The sequence below is a fragment of the Typopeltis vanoorti genome, chromosome 6 (assembly GCF_054136105.1).
Source record: "Typopeltis vanoorti isolate ZY-2024b chromosome 6, IOZ_Tvanoo_1.0, whole genome shotgun sequence".
Lineage (NCBI taxonomy): Eukaryota > Metazoa > Arthropoda > Arachnida > Uropygi > Thelyphonidae > Typopeltis > Typopeltis vanoorti.
In genome coordinates this window covers 156,169,402-156,192,491 of record NC_143554.1, presented here as the reverse complement: position 1 = coordinate 156,192,491, position 23,090 = coordinate 156,169,402, and the positions used below count along the sequence as shown (strand labels likewise).

The 23,090-nt window shown below is 34.6% G+C and overlaps 1 protein-coding gene across 2 annotated transcripts in view; it reads right to left on the bottom strand.

Moving 5' to 3' along the window:
• LOC150106129 (uncharacterized) overlaps window positions 1-23,090 on the bottom strand; it is a 74,836-nt gene that overhangs the window by 8,274 nt on the left and 43,472 nt on the right. For both annotated transcript variants that reach the window (XM_090394496.1, XM_090394495.1), the window contains exons 12-15: window positions 17,749-17,790; window positions 17,604-17,645; window positions 12,652-12,693; window positions 8,843-8,890 (exon numbers count right to left, since the gene is read on the bottom strand). In XM_090394496.1, the coding sequence (XP_090250622.1) occupies window positions 8,843-8,890; window positions 12,652-12,693; window positions 17,604-17,645; window positions 17,749-17,790 (174 nt within the window). The remainder of the gene's footprint in view (window positions 1-8,842; window positions 8,891-12,651; window positions 12,694-17,603; window positions 17,646-17,748; window positions 17,791-23,090) is intronic.

Here is a 23,090-nt window from a genome sequence, read left to right as displayed (position 1 = left end):
GGAGAGGCAGAATCGAGGTGAAAACAGGTGATTAGTGATGTGCCACAAGGTTCAGTGCTGGGACCGTTCCCGTTTATTTTATACATAAATGATATAGAAAAAACCTGAAAGGAAATATTCAGTTGTTTGTTGATGATGCAAAATTATGTAGAGTAATAGTTAAGGAGATGTGGAGAACTTGCAGGACGATTTAAACAGGCTGTCAGTATGGGAAAAATTAATGGATGTCAGGTTAACGTCGAGAAGTGTCAAGGTATGCATTTTGGGATAAATATATTGCAAGCAGTGTATCACATTGATGGCACTGTACTCCAGGAAATAGATGAAGCTACAGATTTAGGGGTCGTGGTAGACAGAGAGTTAAAGTTTAGAGATTACTTGGTTATTGAAGAACACATTAATAAGTAGATATAAGGCAGTTTTTATTCCTCTTTATAAGGCCTTGATACGCCCAAATTTCGATGATTCTGCTGAAGCTGTGGGTTTCTTGGGAATAAGGAAGCTGTGGAGAAAATTCAGAGGGATAAATAGATATCTATTTATAGATACCTATTTATCTTGTGTATAGATACCTATTTATCTTGTGAAACTCGATGTATCTTGGAAATACCAAAGCGCTTTACATCGATTTTTACAGAGGTCAAGTCTCGTGAGATTGTTACAAAAATAACCATGTTTGTCTCTATATATTTTATGCTAAATATTAATGTAAATAACCCTATGGGAATTGACTGTACTTACTTGTTTAACAAATAAAAATTTTAGAATGTAAAAAACAAAGGCAATGGTTTGTCACCAGAACTTTGTATAATGGCAATTATAAAGACACAAGAAAGTTGTTTACGATTTAAGTGTATGAGAAAGCTGTTTGCGAGCTCTGCGTATAAACACCTTCAACAGTTAATGTCAAAGAGATCAGCAAGTTTCAGACAAGTTTCCGCTGCCTGACAAGATAGGATTAAAGTAGAGCACGGAGCAGAAGAAAGAACGGGTCGGTCTTAAAAGAAGATCAAGGAGACGTGCTGAATTCTTCGGGGTTACAATCCTTGGTGCAAGGTCCCAGAGAACGTGAAATAAAAAGGGACTGAGCCGAACATCGTGGGCAGTCATTGGCAGTTGGCAGAGAACCAGGTACTCGGCATGCACAGTTATCAGAGTCGGCAATTAGAACCAGAGGCAGTCGGCAGAGAATCAGCAGAAGTTCCAGAAGTAAGATCCAGAGGACCAGACGTTACAGCGAACCTACGCCAGAGGAGAAGAATGGGGATGACGAGAGAACAGCCGATGTAGATACCCGAGCAAAGTATCGGTCGGATGTCCTTTTGCCGCGGGAGGTCAACTGAAGACAAAAGCCGCTGAACGATCTTCAAGCCCGTATGCTGAAACCTCTTGCTTGAACTTTTCGTGTACCAGAAAATTGCAGTTGAAAGCCCCCCAATATCCTGACAAAATGCCCCCTGAAGCAAGACTCTCCAGATGGAAGCCTAAGGCCCGAGATGAAAGGAAAAGCATAGGGACTTTAGTGCAGGACCTTTGGATGAGTGTGTGACACAGAGCCTCTGTAAGTTTGTTCCATCTTTTGCTGCACATTCCTTTTGTAATCTAGGAGATACGTCATAGATGGACTGATAAGAAATAATAATAATAAGTATCTATAAGAGAGTCCTCTGATTTTTTATTAATTGAAATGTAACTTGTCAGATAACTTGGCATAGCTAGCTAACCTCTTTGTGAGTAAATTAGTTTCAGTAATTTGATTTAATAAGCAGAGAAGTAATAGAGTAAATATATTGTATAGTCATTTAGTATTGAAAAGGGAAAGTTTGTTTCTTTATGCTAAAAGTCTAACGGATAGGTAGAGAGAGTAAACTCCCTATAGTTTAATTAATGTACTTTGTTATTAATGCAAATAAATGCGTTTTAATTATATGTCAAAGAGTGCTGCCTGATCTTTTATTTTACAATGCACTGTTCCTAAAAAAATTCCGATCCGTGAGCGGGAAACAACTAAGGCATTAAAAGTGTAGTTTAAGTACTTAAGAACCATGAGTGTTTATGTAAACTTTATTGAAGGAATTTATGATAGTAAGAGAGAGAGAGAGATCTACTGCACGTTTTACTGAGTCTTATGCCGATATAGAAATACTGGTGGCACAGTCTTAACAAATAAATTTTCCAGTGTTCACAGTTCACACACACACACATATATATATATACTGTATATACAGTATATATATCCAAAGGCTAGTTTTCCACCTGAGCATCTACCATACACCAGCATTTTTTACCTTGGGGATATTGTATATTAGGATAACCAAGTTAAACACCTTGTTGCAACTTCTATAGGTAAAGTTGGTAAGGCTCCGTATCACTATAACCTTGGTATTTAGGGTCTAGCTACTCACTGAGGAGACCTCAAAAAAGGTTGAAACCGGTCTGGGTAGTGACTCCACCCATAATGCATTGAAGTATACATCTTCTAGTGAGATGTGCTTTACATTATGGAAAATACTAAGAATAGTGATCAGAGCTTTACTCACCTTTACAATGAGTTGCCTTGGTCTTGTACTATCTTTATACTTGAACCTTGTTTCAGGCACAAACTTAATTGTTTGCATACTTGGGATTAGGAGTAAAATAACCAAGTTTTTAAAATAACTTGGTTATCCTAATATATATATATATATATATATAGTTTACGAGATCCAACTCGTAAACTTCAAAATCGTACAAACAGCTTATTAAAAACAACAACTGTATTATCCCGAATCGTTCGTTTATCTCTACGTTCTCTCCATCCGTTAATTCCTCGCATATATGGTGTTCCTAAAATTCATAAAGAGAACACCCGATTACGTCCAATTGTAGAAGGTATCGATTCTCCTACGTACAATCTTTCAAAATATCTTGACAAATACCTAAAACGTTTTTCAGGAAAGTCGCCATCCTTTATCAAGAACACTACAGAATTTGTTACATACATCAAGGTTATTACAGTTGATGAAAATGACATCATGGCTAGCTTGGACATACCTTCTTTGTTCATTAATGTCCCAACAGATGAAGTTCTAACATTACTCAAGGACAAGTTATCCAAAAAAATGTTAGCCTTGCTTACACATTGCATCAGGTCCGGTTACTTCAAATTTCAAGATAATGTATACAAACAAAATCATGGACTGGCTATGGGTAATCCTTTATCTCCTGTTCTCGCAAATATTTACTTAGAGGATTTTGAAACCAAGGCTATCTCTTCCTTTATTTTAACACCTAAAGTTTGGAAACCTTATGTGGATGATGTCTTCATTGTTTAGAGCCATGGACATGAATCCCTTATGGTTTTCCTCGAACATCTCAATAGCCGACATAAAAGTATTAAGTTTACTGCCGAGCTTGAAACGGATAATTCCTTGCCTTTTCTTGATGTCAAACTGACTCGCTCTTCTGGTAAACTCAAAATATCGATATATAGAAAGCCCACACATACCAACAGATATCTGCATAGTCAGTCCCATCACTTCCCTCCTCATAAACGTGGAATGATTTCCACCTTGGGACATACAGTCCTTTCTCTTCTTGATGAACCAAATGAACTTCTTACAGAAATAAACCATCTGAAAACTTCTTTCGAAGTTAATGGATATTCCAAGAAAATCATTGACAAATTCATTATTAATCCTCCTAGACATCTCTCAGAAGAAACAAATAGATTCAAAGGCAATATATCTATTCTTACATAAGTACTGTTTCACATAAATTAGCAAACGTTCTAAGAAAATACAATATCAGAACCTCGTTCACTCCACTTCCAAAGATCCGTTCCTTAATTAGCCACCCAAAGCCTTGTCATCATCAACTCAAATACCCTGGTGTATATAAAATATTGTGTGATTGTGATATTCCTTATTCTGGGCAGACAGACAAATCTATCTAATTGCGTATGGAAGAACACATGACATTACAAGAGACAGCGAGCCAGTGCATTATAAAGTCATATCCTTTTCTTGGCTAATCCTAATGATGATAACTAAAGTTACAAAGTCTGCTGGGAAAAATCTACTAACATCTTCTGTTGCAGTGACGAACTAGAGAGAAAAATTGTGGAATCTAGAGAAATCATCTTCAATCCTGTTCATCTAAATAACAACTTGAGCTACAACCTCCCAGATAGTCATTCAGCTGTAATCATGTACGGGAGTTCACGTGATGCAGCAAGCACGCACTCGCCCAACAATGCAACAAACGAAAGAACAGCTTCAAATACAAATACAACGTGGAAATACACTTTTATTAATACAGACCAGTATTTTACAAATAAACATTTATTAAAACCTACCAGTTTCGCCAGCAAACTGTCTGGCTTTTTCAAGGTATTACGGAGATATGAAAGTTAGTAAATGCAAATTAAAAGGAACATAAAAAACGTTGTAAACCAAACTAGTATCTATGGCTACACTTTTCGCGTGACAAAGATGGCTTATTGTTCTTATTCATTATCACGCATGCGTGTTTGTTGTAGACTTGTAATGTGATTACTGGCTAGCTGTAGTTCAGATTGATTGAGAGAGAGGATCAAGTTTTTCCACGAACTGTTGAGAATTATACCCTGATTTCTGTTGAGGTTTCCGCCGGTTATTAGTACTATTGTGGCTTCCTTAAATACACGATGCCTGTAGTCGTCATCGAGATATGGCATGGAGTTGTTTTGCCAATCTATCGTGTGGTTAGACGTGCAGAAATGATGTGCTAAGCCGGAAGAAATGCTTCTGTTGTGGTTTACATCACCAACATGTTCTTTTTGTCTAATTTCTAAACTTCGTGAAGTTTGTCCAATGTAGGCAAGACCACAGGAGCAGGGAATGTAATATACTCCTGGATATTTGTAGAACGGAACTTTATCTTTTGGAGATCCTAAATATACTTTTTGGCAAAACATCTTGCAAACTTATTAAATAATAAAATACGATCATCAGAATCCTATATCAAGAATAGTCAACATTTTGTAAATAAACTCCAAGCCATTACGATTGCACCAACTGACATGCTAGCCAGCCTAGATGTTGTATCCCTTTTCACCAATGTTCCAGTAGAAGAGGTAATAAACATCATCCAAGACCTCTTTCCTCTAGACATCACACAGATGTTTAGACACTGCCTTCAATCTAATTTCTTCAAAGTTAACAACACCATATACCAACAATTAGAAGGCCTAGCAATGGGAAGCCCACTATCGCCATCTTGTGCAGACCTTTTCATGGAAAAACTTGAAAAAGAAATTCCCTCTGCAATCTCTCCGAAACCATCTACATGGTGGAGATATGTGGATGATATATTCATCATATGGCAAGACAGCTTAGACAACCTTAAATCGTTTGTGGATAAAATCAACTCAATACATAGCAAGATAAAATTCACTCTGGAAGTAGAAAACAACAACCAACTGCATTTTTTAGATATTTTGATAAAAAAACAACCTAACAGTGTCAAATTATCCATTTACAGAAAGCCCACAGATACTGGAAGATATCGTCACTATACTTCAAACCATCACAAGTCACACAAACTGAGTATTATCCACATGTTGAAACATAGAGCCAAAAAGTTTATATCAGAAGAGGAGGATACACAGAATGAACTCTCACTAATAGCCAACACATTATCACAAAATGGATACCCTCAAAACATCATCAAAAAATATCTATACAATGACAACCCCAGACAAGAAGAATCCCACCGTCAGCACGTTTCTACTGTAGTGATACCTTTCATCAAGTCAATTTCTTATCAAATAGCAAGAATACTAAGAGCCAACAACATCAGCGTCGTCTTCAAACCAATCACCAACATCAGACAAGTTTTAGGATCTCCAAAAGATAAAGTTCCGTTCTACAAATATCCAGAAGTATATTAAGAATTCCCTGCTCCTGTGGTCTTGCCTACATTGGACAAACTTCACGAAGTTTAGAAATTAGACAAAAAGAACATGTTGGTGATGTAAACCACAACAGAAGCATTTCTTCCGGCTTAGCACATCATTTCTGCATGTCTAACCACACGATAGATTGGCAAAACAACTCCATGCCATCTCTCGATGACGACTACAGGCATCGTGTATTTAAGGAAGCCACAATAGTACTAATAACCGGCGGAAAGCTCAACAGAAATCAGGGTATAATTCTAAACAGTTCGTGGAAAAACTTGATCCTCTCTCTCAATCAATCTGAACTACAGCTAGCCAGTAATCACAGTACAAGTCTACAACAAACACGCATGCGTGATAATGAATAAGAACAATAAGCCATCTTTGTCACGCGAAACGTGTAACCATAGATACTAGTTTGGTTTACAACGTTTTTTATGTTCCTTTTAATTTGCATTTAATAACTTTCATATCTCCGTAATACCTTGAAAAAGCCAGACAGTTTGCTGGCGAAACTGGTAGGTTTTAATAAATGTTTATTTGTAAAATACTGGTCTGTATTAATAAAAGTGTATTTCTATCTATAAAAACGACCAAAAATGTATACCTTAAATACAAATACAACGTTTTAATGCTAATTATGTATAGAGACTATCTATGTTGTTCATAGTCTTTTAACCCTCAATGTTTAGTGTTTTTTCTTCTTTTATAATGTCACCTGAAGAAGGCTGTTACAGGCCGAAACTAGTAGTGTTTTTATATTAAAACCTTTTTACTTAAATCTCGGTTCTAGTCATTCAATTCTTCATAAAAAAAAAAAAAATTTTAAATAAAAAATTAAAAAAAAAATATATATATATACTGTATATTTTATATTATATATATATATATAATAGATAAATTGATGGTATGCGGATTGCAGAAGTTGGTTTTGATAGGAGAAAAAAGGGGGGAGATATGATAGAAACATTTAAGTTACTTAAAAGATTTTATAGGATAGATGCAGGGGAAATGTTTCAGCACTTGGCTAGAGGGACCAGAACAAGGGGTCATTCCTGGAAGTTGAATAAAGGTGTGGTCAATAGGGATATAATGACTAGATGTTTTGCTCAGTGTGGTGAATGAGTGGAATTGGTTGCCACATCAGTTGTGAGTGCTTTGTCTGTTAATGCGTTCAAGGAGAGGTAGGAGAGATTGGGTCTCCTGCGATGAGTCTTCGCACTTTCTGGAGATGCCCATATAATAATAATAATAATAATAATAATAATAATAATAATAATAATAATAATAATAAGTTAATGAATAAGTTTATCATTAGCGAAGCGTTCCAGAAAGTAATTGGGATGCCTAGCACTGTTATTTTGTTCATTTTCTGGGGATTATTTTATGGAAAAGGGGAGAGAACAGGTTTGTTTTTGACAGTTTTCGAGAAGGGTTTGATTATAATTTGATTTTGAACTATATAAACAAAATGAGTTACGAAGAAACAGATTGGTTCCAAAATGGATAGAGGCACGTTATCAGAAAGTTTTGTGCTGAAACCATTTGTGATAAAAAAAATCTAAAATGAAAAATTAGTTTGAACTTTTCTTATCGTTTTGTTCTAGTTTAAGCTAATCATATCAACAGTGTCTAATTTAAGTTGTACTATATTAAAATTTGAAATGTCACTGTATATTCCTTTTAATATTTATAACTATTTTGCCTATTTTCTTTATGGTCAAGTACCGTTTACTAATCTCTATGTATTATATTTTCTATTTCTTCTTTTTCAAAAGAATTTATGTAGTTAATCCTTGATACAAGGTCATTATGAAATTAATATATGTACGAGTATATTTCGGATTATAGTTAGCATATCTTTAATTTCCGCATTTTAGTTCCCATGTATTTTTATCCCCATATTTTCCGCTGCCCCCACGTTTTTGTTTTTGAAAGAAAGCTCTATCGAAATGATAGTCCTAAATGGTTATAGTCCATCATCCCGAGTTCATTCTAAAGGTTTAAAATTCAGGTTCATAATTTTTATCAATATATTTGTGATTCTGCTTCATAAAAAGATAATCTCGAGGATTCTACAAAGGTATGTCAAAAATTATTTCTTCCATAATTTTCGTTGTGCCATGTCTTTAAAATATGACTAATGGCTTAAATAAATAGAATACATAAATACTTTAATAAATAGAGTAAATAATAAAATAATAGAACAGATAAATGCTTTTAGTTATCTTGGATGTTAAATATCATATGAAGGAGAAAAAGACATAAAATTAAAAACGTCAAAATTTTTACAGATTGTAAGACTGATAAATAGAACACTTCATCCAGATATAGTACAAAAAAGAAAGAAAGAAACACGCTTGAAAATATACAATACTTTAGCAGTGCCCACATTTATATATCGCAGTGAAATTTGGGCAATAAACAAACAAGAATACCAAAGAATAAAAACAAGCGAAACGAGATTTATGAGAAGAACTGCAAAATACACATTATTAGATCAAAAAAAGGAACGAAGACATTTTAAAAGAATTAAAAACAAAATCAATAGAAGAAAAACTAAACAATTATAAACAAAAATGGATTGAACATGTAAACCGAATGGCCAACACCCGACATCTTAAACAAATACTAAAATATAAAAGAAGGCAGGGTAGACCTCAAGAAGGATATTGGATGGATAACGAGACCGGAACAGACTGGTCTAAACCCGTAATTAGCATTATGATGATGATGATAAATAGAGTAAAAAAGCCAATGATGTAATACAAGCTATAATCCTTAAGAAAATAGGCAAAATAGCCATAAATATTAATATCAATTTAGAAGAGTAACATGAAAAATTTCCGGAAATAACAGTTATAGTATATTTCTATATTTTTAATAAATCTGAAGACACCCTCAAGAGAATATAATACCAACCTCATTTCCTTCTTGCTGTTGCAATTCCGCATATCTTCTTAGCAGTGTCTGAAAGAAGCAGTAAACAACAGAAATTCAAGCAGTTACTAAGAAAAAGAAAAGTTATAGGCCAAACACAAATACAACTAATGAAAAATTATGCAGTCAAAGTGGATTTCATTATCCAAAATATCGAATTAACTGTTTTAATTGTAACTGGTTATTTTATTTTTCAACCAGTACTACTATATATGGTAAAGTTTGGTAAGTTCTTCCATGTTTAGCACCATATGTAAGCTAGAATTAAATAAATTGGGAGCTCCGTTCTAGAAGCCAAACATGCAACTTTAAATAGTGAACAATTTTTACATATCTGATTTTAAAGGACCCACCGTATTTTCTTAATTTTTTACACTACATTTTGCTATCTCCAAAACCAAAACACCTCACTTTTTTCACAGTCAAAATTCCCACTACTACCTCACGCTACACATTCCATCTCAGATTACTGTCATTAGAATTGAAGTCAGCGCCATCTAATTTTTAGAAACATATGCAAAACAGATGAGGAAGATTTTCGTCATCTGAATGAAGAAAAGGAGAAACGAGAGAGAGAGAGAGAGAGTCTCAGATTCACTACATTTGAATTTGATCAAACAATGTATTGAGAGTGAACTTTCGAAACCAAAATATATTTTCATTTTGGTTCACTGCAATTGGTTGAGGAGCTAATTCTTCAAAATTAACTTCTATTTATTTTGAAGAATTAGCTCTACTTGAAGCACTTTCGACTGGACACTTTTCAGTATCCAGAGTCGTATTTTAGGTTAATGTTATGAAATATTTCCTCCTTCAAGGGTCTGTTCAAAGTTGGAAGTAAAAGAGAAAAAGTCCCTCGGACATGTGTTAGAAGTAGGAATGGTGTCTCGAGTGATGCGTTTTACGGCCAGACCAGGTTGAAACGAATTTCGAGAATAGTCCCATCTCAAAATCTTTGCACACAATCACCTGGAATATAAAGATAAAATTCTGGCTACCTCGGATGTTTCACATGATGCCTGAGTAAGTTACACAATTCGATTGGAATAGGCCTAAGTTTGATTCTCGTCGCGAGGGGAGAAATCTTTATCTGGACGATTTCAATCGAAGGTGAGTTAGCCGATCTCATGCGGAGGTAGCAGGGTTTTTTCTCCCGGAAACTCGGGTTTTTCATCCGGCATACAGACAAATCGGCCCTTCAGAACACACGCAATTTACAGACAAAAAATACTAGTTGTGGTGGAGGTGGGCGGTAGATGGCGTTGATTCGTAGTGGTGATTCGGTGTAGTGGTTGAGACAGTTGTAGGTGTCCTCCCGCGATGAGCCTTCGGACTCCTTGGAGGTGTCAGGAATAATAATAATAATTCATCCACTGTCTTTTTATTCCTGGAAAATCCAGACAACTCACCCCTTTTGATGGATACACCGATCTTTTAAGCTGACGAAACCTTTCTTGTAGTTCATTGGGTCATCTTCAAACGTAATTTTCTCAGTTAAGATATTGTCTTAACGACTCTTGCATGCACTGATAATGTTTCGGATTCTTTGACGTACAGAAATAATACTTGCTGTAACAACACTGTTTATCAAAGTCTATCACGAGCAACTGAACCATCGACATCATGCCCTTCCTGCAGGTTATGGGGTTTACAGTTTAATGACTCCGATATCTGATCGTCCTTATTTCTCTTTCTCTTCCAACTGCATCCTCCCTCTTCAGTCATATGTTATGCATTTGTATGCTTTCATAACACTGTCAGAAATGTGTTCATTATTGGTATCGTTATGAGTATCACAGTTGGTAGTGATACTACTAAGGACAGCCGTCCCTCTTACTTCTCTTTTATGATCATTGTCGTTTTTAAAGTGGTAACTCTGCTTGTATAACAGTTGGAAAATTTTACAAATAAAGCACGTGATTTCGTGTGTTGGTGGCCAATTCGTACATCGCGTTATTTCTTTCTCCCCTTCAACATGAATTGGCTCTTCTTGGCAGTCTGCCAACGACAGCTCTCCCTTATGTGGTCGGACTATAACTACATTTTATGTAAGCCAAAGCTGCCTTCTCAAAAACTAAACTATAATTTGTTAGTAGAAGCAGCTTGGTTTGATTTACAGGGTATGATGTGTCTGTTATATTTTCTGTCAGAAGGAGTAATACTTACCCAAATGTAGAAAAAAAATCAGATAGTGTGGATGTTTGAACCGTACAATATCTATTGTTATTGTTTTCATTTATTGTAAAAGCTGCATTTACTAACATAAACACCAGGGACGCATATTCAGGGTGTGCTAGTTGTGTGGTGCACACCCACGGAAATAGCAATATTCGATATTATATTTTTGCTCGCCTGTTAAAGACTTCCCTAATTGCTTCCTGGCTTCGCGTAATTCCTAAAATTAAATACTGTATACGGAGGGGGAGTCTGGAAAGTTTTGATAAACACCTAGAACAAAAATGATATTAAAGCAACTGATATAACCACATGAAAGAACATACGAGGATATAAGAACATAAATTACCTTCATAACTCTGCTACTAGTATGTTCTTTCTTGTGGTTATATCAGTTGCTTTAATATCATATTTGTTCTAAGTGTTTAGCAGAACTTTCCGGACCGCCCCCCCTCCACTTCCAACTAACGCTTCATGAAGAGGACACTTTTCGACTCGTAAACATTGCATCACATTCGCTTCAATAGCCCTGGTGTGTGATCACAAATACGGACAACTCTGAGCTAATTTGACGTACAGATAGCGCAGTGGGTCAAATTCGTAGCGTTCTAGTGAATTTAAACCACCCAGAAAGCGAGGAAGGATGTACGCTGAGACAATAGCACCCAAAACTCAGTGGCTGTGATTGGTTAACGTGTCAGCCAATCCAATTGAATGTTGTCATTTGTCCTGAGTTGCTATTTTTTTTATTTTATTTTATTTATTTATTTATTTATTTATTTATTTATTTTTAATTTTCTGAGTTTCATCTGTTTTGCGTAGGTGAAATGTCAACTGACGTGTTAGGACATCGATATAGACAAGCTTTTAATATATAAATTTATGTAAATAATTTATAACTTTTTTGCCAATATTTACAATGGGAAACATTGTTGACGATCTACTGAATGTCCCGTTTGCTGCCAATGCTTTCGCGAATTGTATGATTATAGTCGAAAGAGGTTGGAACTTGTGTATAAATAAGTAAGTAAAACGAGTTATTTCGGCCTTTCTTTGGTTTTGTTCTGAAAAATAATAATTTCCCAAGTGGTTAATTTTTCCGATTTCTGTGTGTATTATATGGCTGTATTTAAGAATCATATCGCAATTCAAATTATCCGTTGCCCGTGTATTGAAATACAAGCACGTCGCCATAGAAGCAATCGAATTGTACGTTACTGGTAACGAGAGTGTAACAGCAGTAAGAAAAAAATCTTCCTCTTAGTAACACTGAAAGTGAGTAGATTATTCTTGAATGTTTGTCGCTGGGCGTTTATAAAATAAAACAAAAAATAATAAAATAATAATAACAAAAATTTTTAAACAATTTATTGCTTGTATATAAAGCTATGGTATCTGTTTTCTTTTTTTTTTTCTGTGGGGGGGGGGGGAGGAAGAGGCGTAGTGAGGCTATGGCCAATGTGGCCCCGGCCATAGGCGCAAAAATTGAGATTTTTTTTTTTTTTTTTTAGAACGGCGCAATTTTCTTTCCTGGACATATGCGCCAAATTCCTCACGACGTCTCTCGGTGGAGTCTCCTGTTCGCTAATATTAGTAAAATAAGAAAACAAACTTACTTCCATCGTATTCTGAATCTGCTCATTTTTTGCCTTGCTGCCCTAAACAAAATAAAAGAAAGGTAGTTAGCATTCGTTTTCAATGCTTTTTAAAAACATTCACAAAAATTAGAGAAAATAGCCACAACAACAGTATTAAAAGAGTGGCAAAACCTGAAAACAATTTCAAATATACCTGCAATCCTGTATTATATTAATCCAAAACATACTAGAAATAAAAAGTAACACATATAAGATTTGAAAACAAAATAAATTTCAAAAAAGTTCGTTGTTGATTTTTTCAAAGAACTGTTAAGAATGTAAGCTACGTATTGTTATTTTATTTATTTAGCTAGTTTTTAACCTGAACCACCTACTCCTGAGGGACAAGTGATTTGAGAAAAAAGAAGGTATCCACTGACGTGTTACTTGAACAGCTGAGGATTGTATTCATTAGAATTTCTCATCCACTACCGCTGTTATGATGAAAACGTCAAGGACCATACCCCTAACTAGAAGTTAACTAGAAGATGCTTCCATCTGCCGGCCTTGCAAGTCTAGAAGAAATTACAAGTACTATAAAAGTGAATGATGGCAACTTTAGCTGGGTCAGCGCTGATGAAATGTGTATGGAAAAAAAAAAAAAACATGTAATGCAGAATCTCTGGAGAAGTAATTCGAGGAAGTTTATGGAAGATAAGCTATCTTCAAGCAGAAGAATTAACTATTCTAGAAGTTCCAAGGATTATCAGAGAGATTCTGGAGCACAAAACAAATATAACAATGGAGTTCTGGTACGTTGATTTGGGATTATTAAGTGTTGTCCAGGCGAGAAGTGGTAGTTTCATCCAAGGAGGACATGGGCACGATAGGCTTCTTTTTCTCTTTTTTTTATGCCAGGATTGGTTACATAACAAAGTTAATCCAGGAAGAGAAAATTAATTTTTACTTGAGATCGAAATGTTGCTTAATGCGTGTGTGTGAGCAGGGGGGGGGGGAGAGGTCTCTGTTGTGAAGAATAAGGGAAGAGTGAATTTTTGTATCATTGAAATTCAGTAAATCACCATCACCGGAGAATGGTGATAAGATCAGTTTTGACGAGATCGGTGCTTGAAACTCTTGAAGCTATTCAGCGCTACAAAATTTATTGCATAAAGAAGAATGAAGTGAACTGTTATCAGTAAAACTAACAACAGAATATGAGTTCAATAAGGGAAGGCTACTAATATTTGAAAGGAGAGGTTGAGTGAAAGTTCTGAAGATGAAAATATTCATTCTATCGAATTTCAAAGGGTAGACGGAAACCCAGGATCAACATATCCGCATTCTGACTCAATTAAATGTCTTGGAAATGTTGAGAACGACCGCATTAGTTTCTCCAAACTTGGCTCATGTTCAAAGTTGGACGATTGATTAGAAGTCCTAATTGTGGAATGTTGGTGGCCGAATCGATACTGGTAACAAACTTCTTCACTATTTTCGAGGGATGATAGTTTGACAAATGATTTTTATCTCACTTTTTTTACGAACAGGATGGATAAAAGCTTGCTTCGATTCTATTAAGTAGACCCCCAGAGACAGTGGCGCACCCAGAGGGGGGGGGGCAAGGGGCCCGGGTACCCCCCCAAAGAAAAGGAAAAAACACTAGAAAAATTTCCAAAAATCTTTTCCTAATTAAAATTCATTTTTTTTATTTATGTTGTTTGCTTCTTATGAATTAGCGATCACTGCAGATGCTCAGTTATAGGTCATATGAGATGTGTAGTGTGTATTCGCAAAACGTGTACTCAACTCGTCCCCCCCCAAAAGGTTAAATCCTGAGTGCGCCACTGCCCAGAGGATTATGAAAACTTGTACTTGCTAATAGGGTTGATGTTAATTCTGAAATAGAAATTTTAGCACAATTAAAGAGATACCACTGAAACAGAAGACATTAATATTTAGAATTTTGAGGAATTTTCTGATATCTTTCTGAAGAATGGTCAGATGGGCTGCGGTGAGTTGTTCTTGATATAGAGGGACATGATTTGCATTGGTTATCTGCCAAGAAAGATGCAGAAAGAAAAGACCGGTGGCAAGGGATCAGTTTTATTTATCTTATGGTGATATTTCAAATGGGGACACCTGAACCTCAGAGAGGGGGGAATGATGGAAGCATAGAAGTGCAAAATTTGAAACTTACTGGCCTTAGCAAGGAACAAGGAGGTTCGAATGCCGTTTGAGTAGATAACACAGGCCAGCGATGGAGAAGTTGTCTGAGAAATAATAATAATTGAATCTTATATATTTTTAGGTGCTGAGTTCAGATAAAATAGTAAAAAAATTCCATCACCCAAATTTTACCCAATTTCTAATTCTATCTTTTTTATTACTAGTATTTGTATTTAAATTCAGTGCATTGGTATTTATTTTCATTCTCCTTTATTTACAGCTAATTAGTTGTATAAGCGCTTTTTGAAGTGCCTTTTTATGGTAAATAAAGAAATTTCCACGAAACTTCCCATTCTTAAGATAGGAGAGGGAGGGAGGAATGCAGATAAAACTGCAGGTGGCTACTTTGAATCTGATTCGCCGAAATAACGGATGACTTTCTTGTTGTCACAGACACATTTTCTTGTGTGATTCTTTAGTTGAACTATAGTCGTTGACTGCTAGGGTTATCATATTTCTGATAGGTGGCTTATTTTCTTTATTTACCATAAAAAGGCAGTGTAGTGTAAAGATTTAATTTAATATGTTTGCTGTTTTTTTAATGTTTTATGTGGTGTCATGTATTTTGAGACAACAAAGAGGATACACCAAATATCCGTGCTTTTTGTGCGAGTGGGACAGCTGAGATCGAGAGCAACATTGGATCAAGAAGGAATACCCATAAAGAGTTACATTAGAACCTGGAAGTAAAAATGTGTTACACGCAACTTTGGTTGCTCCGGAAAAATCCTTTTACCCCCGTTTCACATAAAGCTGGGATTGATGAAGCAATCTGCCAATGCTTTGTCGAAAGAAGGAGAGTGTTTTAAATACATCCGTGCAAAATTTCCGGGATTATCTACAGCAAAATTGAAAGAAGGTATTTTTTATCGGTCCGAACATCAGGAAATTTATGAAGGATATACTGTTTGAAGCAAAAATGGCAACTGTTGAAAAAGAAGCATGGAAAGCTGTGAAAGAGGTGGTGACCAAATTCTGAGGAAATCACAAGGATCCCAAGTATAAAATGATTGCGGAAGACATGCTACAGAATTTCAAGGATTTGAGATGCTCCATGAGCTTAAAAGTGCAACTCTCATTTAGACTTCTTTCCTGAGAATTTGGGAACTGTCAGCGAAAAGCAAGGAGGACGATTCCACCAAGACATCATGGGGATGGAAAGAAGGTATCAGGGCAGGTGGAATGTCAACATGATGGCGGACTATTGTTGGATGTTGCACAGAGTCGACTCGGGAAAAGAATTTCACAGAAAAAGTTAAAAAATAAGCTTTGAAGGAAAAAGAAAAAGACACCACAACGAAATATAAAGTATATACTAAACATTTATCTTTAATTACTTCAATTAAAAAAAAAATTCTAATACTTTCATTCCAAAAATGTTTACGAAAAATTTTAAATACTGTTATTTTACTTAATATAATGATTTTTAAAGCTATATTATTGTAATATTGAGATCCATTTTCTTAAAAATCCTTACGTGATAGAGAAAAATGGAAGAGATATTTGAAATCAGCATCAAAAATAAATCAGAAAACAGTTAATAGTTTCCAGACAACTTTTCATGACTCAAATTTTGCAGACCTGTGTAATTTGTGTTCATTTGCCTTTTCAGTTTCAGATTTAGATTTGTTAATAATATGTAGTGATATTGCCAAATGTAGTATAGTCTGAATGTGAAGCTGGTTTTGGGCTTGATCTATTTGCGATATACTTAATTTTTATTTTGAACTGCTTTGGTATAATAGTTGGAAAACCAAATCTTAACTAGCAGTCAGGTTTTGGTTGCAGTGGGAAATGTAGGCATTCATTTATTCCAGCACTCATTATGCCAGTTATTATGCCAGAGAAGGTGTTTGGACCAGAAGAGTGAAAACAGCAACCAGACAACACCATGAAAAAGAAGCATGGCAATCACAGAGGTCATCGTAGTGTCAAAACCATAACAGACTAGGATCGGAGAAGTTATATCTACAACATACGTGCAGATGGATATTAAAAACAAAAAAAGGTTCAATGTGTTGGGAAAATGAAGATTTTCCCTAATTCTGAACTGATAGGTGAAAAATTCGTATAAGTTACTGACTGGAATAATTCGGCTTCTCTTCTGGCTTCCTCCGTTAAATTAAACTGGGGAAGCCAGTTTGTTTAAACATAGAAATCTTGAAGAACTTTCAGTTTGGGTAATTGGAATTCGGAGAGCAGTAAAGGTAGACAGCGAAAAGTGAGCAAGGAAATCATAAGCTAAAGATTATAATGGGTTCAAATGCATCGGTTCCAGCCTTCTCACGAAAGGATCATGCAGAACTTAAATGGACATTTTTTTTTCAAGGGACAAATAGTCAATTTAGTTTATATGCAACCTGATAGTAATTGATAATAAATTTTTAAAAAAATTAAAAAAAAAAAAACAGGCTGGATGTGAATATCCGAGGAGTACTGGCTAACCCTTTTATTACTAGACAACTAATGAAAGTAAAAAATGACATTTGCTGACAAAATAAATCTAATGTAGCTTTTATAAAAAAATAATCATAAAAAAAATTCTATAACACAATCATATTTCCATCACTCTGAGAAATACCAAAACAAAAATCCAATTTGTGTGCATAACACACGATCTCATAGCCCTAGTTGCTTCGGCTGTAATTCCTAAATAAATAAATAGGCCAAACACAAAATGGAATTTAACTTCTGTAAATAAAGGAAAATTTGTTTCCAAAAACTATGGTAATATATATATATAATAAATGCTACACACTTACTGAAATTGCAGCCTCTAATTCCTCTTGCACCTTTTTCATATTCTGCAATACATTAATGGTGCATTAGTCGTACCGAACTTTAGCACAAAATTTCTACTTATATAGTATTATTTAACGCGAGCAAAAATTAATGGATCACACTTACCTCGAGAGTGGTTTTCATTTCTTCGTTTGCTTGCGTCAAAGCCTATAATAAATTATACGCTAAATTAACATAAACTTGTTAATTAATTTAATTAGAATGTTATTAATTTTAATTCAATTAAACACAAGCATATTAATTAGATTTAATTAAAAATTGGCCGGCAAATAAGGAATATTTGCATTTTTGTAATTACATATTTTTAAGTTTACGCTGCAATTTTGGTTTTACTGTATTGGGTTTGAGATTAAAATCATTTTGCTATTTGAATGTAAATGGAAGTGGTTTTAATAAATGTAGTTTAATCCTTTATCCATTACACTTGGATAAAGGATTAAAATAAATTTATTATAGTCTAACCATGTGCAAAATAAACTTCCAACATCTTTCTAAATCCAGAGTAATTTAAAAATAAGGTGGTACACCGGTTGGCAACTCGTATAGGTAAATGACTTCTCCATTGCTTCTTCCTTAGTATCACTACTCTGGGTCTGCCTCCCACTGACGAGACCCCAATAAACTCGAAACCGGTCTGTGTAATGGCCCTTCCCTTAATGCATAGCAGTATACATGTCTGCAAGGAGATATGCTTTGCTCCGAGTTGCCAAACGATGTACCACCTTACCTCAGTCCTGAAGATATTTTCAGGCGCAAACTTTGTTTGCTTATACTTGGATAAAGGAATAAACTAAATTTATTATAGTCTAACCAAGTGCAAAATAAACTTCCAGCAATTGGTTTTATTATACGGAATGATATCGATACCATTGACTTCAGAGAAAACGGTATCAAGTGGCGATCCCCTAGCGACTCTCAATACAAGAGTTTGCTTCTTTACTGAACTACTTTTTTAATTAAAAAAGTAATCGCCAAGTAAACTGTCTGTACTGTGGTACATTTTAGGATTACTAACCTTAAGCTTCTGTGGTTTGAATATTTTACGTTTTTTAAATATCCTGACGACAACCTTGAGTATATTTTTGTTATGACACACCTGGATAATTAACAACCGAAATATTTACTATATTTCAGTCGGCCTTATCTGGATAGCATTTTAAGTAGAAGATGCGCAGTGTTAAATCACTATTAAGGCTTTCTGGAGGTTTAAAGTGATTTTAAAATTTTCCATGTTCAGTTTTTAGAACAGCGTGTGCTACAACTTGATGACAAGCAGGAAAATTTTATTGGCTGAAATCATTACTCATCAACAGTTAAAAATCGATCCTGACCCCAAGTGGTGTATCGGATTCTTTGCACATGTGGATATGAGTGAAAATGTTTGAATGTTATAAAGCAATTCAACAGAGAACTTGATGTTTGTGAAGTGCCAATACTTATAAACATATTTCCGCATAATATATAAATAATAGTCTTTGTGGGCGTATAATCAGATATATTCAATAATTACATGCGAATTATGTACAATTAAAATAACGAATCTTATACCATTCTGGTTTGGTTTTAGAATGGTTTCGGTTACTAATATTCACAATTAGTGAATTCAGGAAGTTATGCTGATTTAAGTAATTTTTGGAGTTTCGAAAACAAACCACAACTTTTTTGAGTTCGTAATCATCCAAATTTTTCATGCTGACTCAACCATTTAGGTGTAAAACAGGAAGAGAGCTGACATTAGAAGAAAACCACTATACCACACGACTAGAAATAACATTGCAAACAAACATACGGATATTCATATTTATACATATAATTGGGATGCGAGCTCTCTGAAAAACAACTTCTTTATGGTATTTGAGAACACTGGATACACTTCTCCTAGCCACTGCACTGAACTGAACACATGCATAAGGATCATTAGTGGAACACCAAGCAGCATGGCGGATATAAATAATCCTTATTATAATCTGCTGTTTACTATTAACAATTGATCAGTTAATATGAAATATGTCCAAACAGGATCAAAGGTTTTTAACACCAGAAATCAGAAAAATGGACGTAGGACTCATATTGTTTCAGTCAATAATATCAGTTAGTGTTTAGGAACACAATATGGTAGCAATTTGAAAATATAGGTGCTAAGTTATCAAAATTATCGCCATTTATGAACTTATCTCTATCTGTAACAGCTAAGGATGGAGAACGGCTGCTTAGCGATTTCAAAACAACAACAAAAAAAAAAGAAGAAGAAGAAAGTCGGCGCTAAAAGAATTGCACGAGCTCCTTTATGGAATACCAAAATATTTGTGAATTTATCTGTCTCTTCATTCTGGCTGGTTAATATTATTAGCAGATATCGCTAAAGTATATATATAAAAAAAGTATAATTTAAAGTCGAAAATAAATTATTCGATTGCATATCAGTAAATGTAACCATTAGGCATATAACTATCGATCTTGTAACCTTTTAAAATGATTGTGTTTCGATTACGTACACCATGAAGCAAAAATTTTGTTCGCATTCTTCAACTCAGCCAGGCATTTAATTTTATGCTATCCCACCAAATCACAAGACGGCCTAGTTTTGTTGGCTCTAATTTCGATTTAGATTGAATTCATATAATGGCATGTCAGCACAAGAAGGCAGGTAAGGATGTGAGTGGCATGGGTGTCAATAGTGACAGGATCAAGATAACATACGGAATCGTGACGTCATTGGTTGATGACGTCATTGTTGGCGTGGCTTCATGGGATTGGAATGTTAGGAATTTCCCTGTGGGCATATGTGTCAATGGCTTCAGTTGTTGTGTTTTGGTTCGCGTTTGGAATTATGGGTGATGATAGAGATAAGGATTCCTGTTGTGATTGGTGGTGCACTAGTGACAAGATGGAGATCAAGATAAAATAAGGGATCGTGTGGTGGGTGTGTGTTGTTATCAGATGTAGATAAGTGACATCATTTGTTATTTGTAAATAAATGTCGTCATTTGTTATTTGTAAATAAGTGACGTTCTTGTTGTGAATGGAAAAGGGAGATATATTAGAGATATGGATTCGTGTTGTGATTGGTGGACACATCTGACCATATGAAGATCAAGATAAGATAAGGAATCGTGACGTGAATGTTTGTTGTTGTCAGATGAATATCAGTGACGTAATTTGTTAGTTGTAAATAAGTGACGTTGTTGTTTTGAATGGAAAGGGGGATATTTTAGAGATAAGGATTCGTGTCGTGATTGGTGGACACTTCTGACCAGATCAAGATCAAGATAAGATAAGAATCGTGACGTGATTGTTTGTTGTTATTGAGTTTAGAAAGTTTGGAATTTCGCTGGGGCCCTCGTCTGTCGAGGACATCACGTGGTGTGTTTGGTGATATTTAGAGGTAAGAATAGTGACGTTATGTGTTTGGAAATTTCTGGGGAACATATGTCTCTCTGTGATATCACATGGTGTTTTGGTTGGCTATGGAATTGTGGGCGATGTTTTTGAGATAAGATATCTTGGAATTTTCCCAGGGTGACACACATCCGTCATGTTTTGTTTGGTTGTCTAACAATGGGTGTACTAATTTCCAATACATTATGGGGTATTTCTTCCCTGTTAACGGTGAGAATTGTTAGAGTATGTCGTGATAGCGTCAGTGTTTAGGTTTTCGGAATAATTTAATTCTATGCTATGTCACTCAAACATACATTTTTTTTTGTTTTTCTTCTATAGATGGTTGTACTAATTTTCCAATACATTTTGGGGTATTTCTTTACTGTTAAAGGGTGGGAATTCTTAGAGTATGTCGTGATGGCGGGTGTGATTAGGTTTTCTGAATAATTTAATTATACTGGTGTCCTTAAACACACACTTATTTTTTTCTCCATAGCTCATCCGTATTTTCTTCTATATTCATATTCTAATCAAGTTCATATTTTATTCATAATTCATCCGAATATTTTGATTTTTCTAAATTAAGATCTTAAAGTTCAATAAATAAATAAATAAACAAATCGTGTGTGAATTCACGGTGATTTCGAAAGTGATCTTACTTAAACATACATAACACATCATGTTTGTTCTTTTAAGTTTACATATTTATTTCACAGGTATTATTTACAAGGCAATATGCTGAAATAGGAATTTACAGATATCACGAATGCATAAAAACTATTCAGTATTAGAATTACGCTTTCCGAAACATACGAGCATTGAGTATTAAAATTATATTATCAATTGTTATGTTTAAGTTAAAAAAAAAATTAACTTACATTTCTTTCCAAAATGGGAACACCTCGGTACTATGCTTTTCTGAATAATTTAATTATATGCTAGTGTCTCTACGGCATTTAAAATAAATAGATTAAAATAAACGGACAGTTAAATGGATTACAAAACGTTTTGTATGTATTCTAGAAATTCTAATGATAATTTAAAATTACTTACAGTTTCCAGAATGGCTCTTTTAAATACGAATATTCCAAAATAGTTGAATTTTATATCCACACCACAACACAAACACAAAAACCACAAAGAACGAAATTTCTGTAAATACTGTAGCCTGAAATAGTTACAGTATCCCCCAGCGAGCGGTTTTCTTCAAAGGGTCTTTCATGAAGATGACAAGTCACATCCGTAAATTGCGGTATTGTTCAAAAGGTAGTATTTCCTCAAGTTTGGATATTTCTCAAATACTTACATATGACTAAGGGATTATAGTCTTCATAATGATAGCGATGATACATATCCTAAAATTATTCATTCTTCGTTACCGTCGGAATTTATTCGTGTAGTAAATTAATGCTTACATTTAATTTTAAAACCAATATTGACTATTAATTTCACCTGTGATTCTTGTGCTCTTAACCTATTTCTGTAACTGCAATTTATTATTTTTTCTTTAGCATTAGTAAATTTAAGTAACGGATATTGGCGAGAAACAAGATTTTTGAACTAGCCCTTGCGTTTTCTTTTAGAAATTTCTTTTGCCAGCACAACAAATAAATAGTTATTTCTTATTATTTCAAATGAATATTAGCTCTAATATATACTTTGTATGAACAAATAAGACTTTTAATTCAATGAATCAAAAAAAAAAAAAAGTCTCTGTGTAGTTTGTGGCATTTAATTCGCTGAGTGGATTTTCAAAAAAGTCTCTGGTTAGTTAGTGGCAAAAAAGAAAAAAAAAAGAAAAAAAATGTTATGGTCTTACTTAAATTTGTATTTTGACTGTTGTCCTCTCACCCCGACTCTTTTTTTTTTTTTTTTCACAGTAGGGATATTTATATATTTTAACACAATTATTATATTAGATATTCTTTCCAACACAAATAAATAATTATGTATTCTTATTTCAAATGCATATAGCTCAGAAAGAAAGAAAGAAAATTGTAAAGAAAAAAATGTTTACCTTCAAATAACTATTTTGGAATCACAGCAAGCAAGAAATTCATCACCTT